This window comes from Pseudorasbora parva, chromosome 23 (genome assembly GCF_024679245.1).
Source record: "Pseudorasbora parva isolate DD20220531a chromosome 23, ASM2467924v1, whole genome shotgun sequence".
In the NCBI taxonomy this organism is placed as follows: Eukaryota; Metazoa; Chordata; class Actinopteri; order Cypriniformes; family Gobionidae; genus Pseudorasbora; species Pseudorasbora parva.
In genome coordinates this window covers 25348902-25355242 of record NC_090194.1, presented here as the reverse complement: position 1 = coordinate 25355242, position 6341 = coordinate 25348902, and the positions used below count along the sequence as shown (strand labels likewise).

The 6341-nt window shown below is 42.1% G+C and overlaps 1 protein-coding gene across 1 annotated transcript; it reads left to right on the top strand.

Annotated features, from left to right (window-relative positions):
• The first annotated feature begins 539 nt into the window (after positions 1-539).
• Positions 540-2578, top strand: LOC137062393 (zona pellucida sperm-binding protein 3-like). Its single transcript, XM_067433271.1, has 8 exons — positions 540-1127; positions 1302-1420; positions 1497-1600; positions 1678-1855; positions 1989-2106; positions 2190-2272; positions 2345-2436; positions 2508-2578. Exons 1-8 carry the CDS (start codon positions 591-593, stop codon positions 2576-2578), a joined length of 1302 nt encoding a protein of 433 aa, XP_067289372.1. The 5' UTR covers positions 540-590.
• The last annotated feature ends 3763 nt before the right edge of the window (positions 2579-6341 follow it).

Genomic DNA, 6341 nt, shown 5'->3' with positions numbered 1-6341 from the left:
TTTTATTTTTTTTATAAAACCCAACATTAACCAGTGCTGAAAAAGGTGATGTCTGCTCTGTCTAAACGATACTGTTTGATGAACTATTTGTCGTCAAACATTTCGAACACATTCTCCCTCTATTGAAAGATTTGCGCACGTCTCTGTCTCCATAGCGCCATCACAAGCCCCTACTGGCAACTCCTAACCACTTGAGAGACCTCTCGAGCTGTCTTAAATAACTGGGAGAGTAAGAGAGATTCTTAGCTTTAAGAAATTTGATAACTTGCTTTTATACTTAAGTTTGAAAGTAGGAGTAAATGTCATGAATTCTCAGCACTTAAGACTAAAATAGCACTTTGAGAAGCTTGATAAATACGGGCCCAGATTTTTTATTTTTTGTGCCAGTGTAAACGCAGCCATACCAAAGTGCAGAGTTTCACTTGGCAGAGCTGTGGATCCCAGAGATGCATAAACTCTACAGGTCCAGAGCAGAATCAAAGGTAATCAATTAAACTAAAAGGGGAGGTGACACCTTCATTCAAAGATGTACAAAATGGCAAAGCCAAGCACTGGTGCGTGTTGTGGCATTTGTGTTAAAGTTTGCTAGGATGGAGGTTCTAAAAGGTGTCTTAGTGGTGGCTGTGATTGTTGCATTTGATCTGCCTGATGCATGGGGAAGTTTGAGCTACAGTCAAAGTCCAAGAAGCATGGGGCCAAAATCCGATCCAGCTTCCAGAGGTCCTGCCCTTTCTCCTCCAGGGCTCTGGAACCCTTTGAAAGTTGCTCAGAGTCCTTTGGGTTCTGCCTCCAGAGGCCTTGCACAGGACCCTTTTGGCCTTCAGGAGAAGCAGCTGTTGCAGGGTCCAGTGAAGCCTTTGGATTGGAAGTATCCTGTCGTTCCCGAGGTGCAGAGTGAGTTGGCGGTGAACTTCCAGTTGAGGCAACCCGTGACTCCCAGCAGCGTAGCGGTTCAATGTGGAGAGAACCGGGTCCTTGTAGAGGTCCAGCAGGACTTGTTTAGCAATGGTCATTTGATCCAGCCAACTGGTCTGTCTTTAGGTGGATGTCCTGTTGTTGGTCAGGACTCTCAGTCTAAGGTGCTCATCTTTGAGTATGAGTTACAGGACTGCAACAGCGTGCAGATGGTAAGAACTCCTAAATCGTAATCAGTTTGTTCTAGTTGAGGATCTCCAAAATCCTGATGGCTGTTGTCTTTGTAATGCCAGGGCATCTGGTACAAACCTTTCTTAAAGGTTAATGGTTCACCCAATCATCTTTGTGAGGAACCCTTTTGTTTTAACTACTTCAATCTCTTCCAGATGAATGAGGATGAGCTTGTCTACACCTTTTCTCTTACCTACACCCCTGAGGCTCTTGCAAGTACTGCGATTACCCGGACTGAGGGTGCAGTTGTTGGTGTTCAGTGCCACTATCAAAGGTAAGTGACCTCTGTGCCTTTCACTGCCTCCCGTGCAACTGGGAGACCATTTAATGGGTCCCTTAATGAACCACAGGCTTCAAAATGTAAGCAGTAATGCCTTGAGGCCAACATGGGTCCCTTATGCCTCAACGGAGATTGGTGAAGAAGCCTTGGTGTTCTCCCTGAAGCTCATGATGGGTTGGTACAGGTTTTTAATAAAATAAATCTTTATCCTTGTGATTTGTGCCTAAAAGGTCCCCTTTTCTTATCTGTAGATGATTGGTCCAATCAGAGGCCTTCATACCTTTATTTCCTGGGTGGCGTTATTAACATTGAGGCATCTGTGAAGCAGTACAATCATGTGCCTCTGCGTGTGTTTGTGGACAGCTGTGTGGCCACTCAAGTGCCTGATGTGAACTCCCTTCCGAGATATTCCTTCATTGAGAATCATGGGTAAGGTTATGGCCCTTGGCGCTATAGGACCGTTTTAGTTGCTCTTTTTAAACTGTCACTGATGTCAACCAACTAGAAATGATCTGTGACTCTGAATGGATTCATGGGTTTCTCTTTGTGCTGACCTCATCAGGTGCTTTGTGGATGCCAAGGCTACAGCTTCCAGCTCCCGCTTCATGCCTCGGTCCCAGGCTGACAAGGTCCAGATCCAGCTGGAGGCATTCAGGTTCCAGGAGAGCTCCAGTCCTTCTGTATGTACTACGCATATCATGAGTAAATTCAACTTCTCTTCCCATCTGCTTTGGTTTTCTGACTTGTCTGTCATCCCTTGCAGATCTACATAACGTGTGTTGTGAAGGCAACTCTTGCTTCTGCACCCAGTGACGCTGAGCACAAATCCTGTTCTTTCACCAATGGGTACGTTGCACTTTATCTTATTTTAAAGCTGACTTTGCTCATCTTGAAGGTGGTGTCTTTGTCCTGTTGCAGGTGGTTTGCTGCTGATGGAAATGACCAAGTTTGTGGTTGCTGTGACTCAACATGTGGTCCTGATGGTGGAATTGCTGCTGCTCCCTATGGAGGTTAGTATATCTTGCTATTTCTAAGGTTGCTTACGATGTTTTTATTGCTCTAACTTGTTTCTTCTCTCTAGGTGTTCAGTGGGAAGGCAAGGCCACACTTGGTCCTGTGGTGGTTCAAGGGCAAAAGAAAGCTCCTCAATAAAACTGACATCAATTCTTGCTTGTATCTGACTTGTCATTTTCCTTCATGTCTGGTTTAACTGCTTTTGCACATTCTGCCACTGGTGACCCTGACAGTCCTTCTGTACCTTTGCAAGTCCCATAATGCATAAAACCATAGGCTTCCAGAAGTTGGGAATTTTAGACTCTGACCCATTTAAATACTGCTCCATGGTTAACTGGTATCTGTATTTGAAACAATCATTTTACAATATTTTTAGTGTTTAACGGCAGAATTCCGTATGAAAAACACTACCCACGATGCTCAAGAACCTGGCACGCAAATCATTGCAAGAGCTCTACAGGTAATGTTTTGTCCCATAAAGCACTGCAGACATGGTTGCATTGTGCTCCCTAAATTAATTCTCCTCAAAATGCTTGTTTGACTCATGCAGCAACACACAGACTGATTGCTGGCTGACTTAAGCAGTGCACTCTGGTTAGAAATTGTCTGAATGGAGATTGCGCCTATGCCATCAAAGTGCTATAAGCGACTCGGGCTACGTTTACACATGGGTGGCTACTGATTAAAGAAAGAACCAGCTTCCTTAATATAGTCTTGTGTTGAAGTTCATCGTACAAACAGATGCTGTAAGCAGTACATAAAGATTTACATAACAGTCATGCCTCTGAAACATCTGTGTATTTGACAACTATTGCATTTATTTCACTCCATCTGTGATAAAGTATTCAAACATTGTGCAAGCATCACTCTAGGAAGCAGAAAGTGTCTGACTTCATGTTTCTGTTTTTAGCTCCTTGCTGATCAGTTGCATTCAGACAGCTTGTAGTTGAACACGCCTATAGTGTGTGTGTGTGTGTGTATGCATATGACCCTTAGGGTACATGACAATGTTAAACCAAGCGGAAACCTCCCCAGTTTCTCTTGATGCCAGTACGGAAGTGACTTAAACTGCAATTCATTAACTGGCTGCTAGGGACAGGCTCCAGAAGGGAGCAGAATCTCATTGGGCTCCATGTTAAAATATCCAACTTTACAGCAGAAAAAAACATGTTTACAGCCTGGTAAAATTTGTGGTTTTGGTCTATATAGCAATTTTTCACCTTCATTACAACTGTGATGGGGGTGGATTTTTTGTGTAACACATTTATAATTATATAAAGCCTTAAATTTCTGCATAATTAAGGCCGTGGCCACTTTGAGGGACGGTTTGGTTTTCGTTTATCTGCTGTCTGTTAGTCATCACGTCACCTCAGCTCAGCCCAGCCCACGTCCTGCCGCTTTCTGTTGCCCGTTTTCTGTTACCCGGGAGTGTCAAGCTGGTAAGATGTCAACAGTCAGCTCGTCTCTACTTTGCACTTCAAAACTGCTCTTCAGAATCCTATGGGTGATGTCACAGACACTACGTCCATATTTTTTTTTTACAGTCTATTGCTGCGTTCCAGTTAGTTTGTATTATGCCCTTCACTCGCTAACTTCCCTTCGTCTTGATCACTCGGATGTGCATCTTTGCTTACGTTGCATGAGTGTCCACTACTGGTGGAATATTAGCAATGGACTGAACTGGAATGCCCTAAGCCCTTGATCACTTGGAATCCACTATTGAGTTGATTGATTGATTGATTTTTTCCTTCACGAAATTGTTTAAAGCAGCATTATATATGTATATAGTTGTGTTTGGGTTGTTATAAATGTTTTAAAAAATATCATAGAGTTGTCTGTGGTGGGGTAAATTAAACGTAATATGCGGTGATGTCACAATCACATTGCACTGTGGTATATGAAGCTGCCTGAAGTGTACATATGAAGTAGACTTGATCCCTCGGTCAAAATCAAGGGAGCAAGGGTCTCTCCATATAAACTTCCCTTGTCCACCTCACAAAGTGGGTTGCACTTCAAAATGGTGGTGGGGTGGAGTGGAAATGCTTAGGGTAGTTTGCAAGTGCGTGTCTTAAAGTGGGAGTGGAACGCAGCATATTTGTTAAACTGATCCCCGTTCACACGGATCTCTCAAAAAAGTACTAAACAGGCTGTATTATGCATGCCAGGCCAGTAGTCTGCGCTGAAACTTTGTCAAGAAACACCCACCAAACCCGAAATGCGCATATTTACATTTACATTTATACATTTAGCAGACGCTTTTATCCAAAGCGACTTACAACTCAGGAGTTGAGTATTTTTTTTTATTTTTTTATGTAAGATTAAGTGCTCATGGAAGAGATTAGATTTTACCTGTCTTTTGAATGAAGCCAGTGATTCTGTTGTGCGTATGGAGGACGGAAGATCGTTCCACCAACCAGGAACAATGAAAGAAAAAGTTCTGGAGAGGGATTTCATGCTTCTCTGTGATGGTACCACAAGCCTTCGCTCATTAGCGGAGCGAAGGCTTCTGCTGGGGGTGTAGACTCGTAGGAGTGCAGAGCTTGTGGAAGATCCATAAGCAAGAGTCAGAGCTTTGAATTTGATCCGGGCAGCGAGTGGTAGCCAATGCAGAGAGCTGAATAGAGGTGTGACATGAGCCATTTTGGGCTCATTGAATACAAGACGTGCCGCAGCGTTCTGGATCATTTGCAGCGGTTTGATTGCACAGGATGGAAGTCCAGCCAGAAGCGCATTGCAATACTGCCCTACAAAGGCAAAAGACCTTAACTCACTGGAGTGTGGAACTGAGAAAAATGACTTTAAAAGTTTTTTGTTGTCCAGCCAAATTAGTTATAGGTAGGACACTGGAAATCTGGCATTTAGATGTTTTAGTAATGACAATTATCTACATACACTTTTTTTTTACTCAAACTTGACTTTTGACCCCTATTTTGAAGTTACGGCACTCTGCCTTTGTATTGTCTGCAAAAAATGTGGAGTCATGCCAAGGCAAAAGGCAGTAACTTCCATATTATCAATATTTGGTTGCTGATCACCATTTGCAAAATCAATATAGTAACACCTTTATAAAATCTAATGATCATGGCATTTTTTTTTTGGATGATTTACAATTAATTATAGCCATCTTATTATTATTAAGGACACAATACCTCTAGTAAAGAGAATCTTCATTGGTGTGCAGCAAAACTTACAGGTTGATAGGTGACACTGAATTATATGAACAAGATAAGATTATTTCTAATGAGTAAACATTTGCATATATAATGCAAAGATATAAAAAAATAGAACAAATAAAAAATCTTGTAAAAATGCATGTGATAAATAAGACAAATAGCAAACAGTGCCGCTGGTTAATCAAGGGTTAAGTTTGGCTATCACGCTATTATATTTTGGCTAATGACAGCGCTGACTGGATCGGATTGCCCATTCATAGGCTAAACAGAGTAATTATTTATTGCAATATGTTTTTAATGTTTTTATCTAGTAAAAAAGATACTATAGGCTACACAGCTTATACTTTTACATCTTTGAATGAAAATCGCCAAGCCTAAAAGGACAACTTTTAGATTGATGTGACAGGAATAATTCTCAGAATGCTTGTGGATTAAACATCTCCGATGACGTTCATTGGCATGGATTTTATCGGTTTTACAAGAAAAGGTAGGATATATGGATATAATTGCAAACTGTTACTAGCCTACTGATTGTATGCGTGGTCGCACGCTGTCACTGCATTCGAGTAGCCTACACACACTCGTGCAGTGGGCAGCCCCAGACTGCCTGACAGCGCGCTGAGAGAATATTCTGCATTATGAAAACATGTATGACAGTACACAGGCTACACCGTAACTCAAACGCGGCAAACTTTAATAGACATTAATACAAAGGCGGGACACCATAA

Coding starts and splice junctions, on each gene's coding strand:
- LOC137062393 (XM_067433271.1), top strand. CDS start 591: ATGGAGGTTCTAAAAGGTGTCTTAGTGGTGGCTGTGATTGTTGCATTT. Junction 1,128..1,301: donor ACTGCAACAGCGTGCAGATG/GTAAGAACTCCT, acceptor AATCTCTTCCAG/ATGAATGAGGATGAGCTTGT. Junction 1,421..1,496: donor GTTCAGTGCCACTATCAAAG/GTAAGTGACCTC, acceptor AATGAACCACAG/GCTTCAAAATGTAAGCAGTA.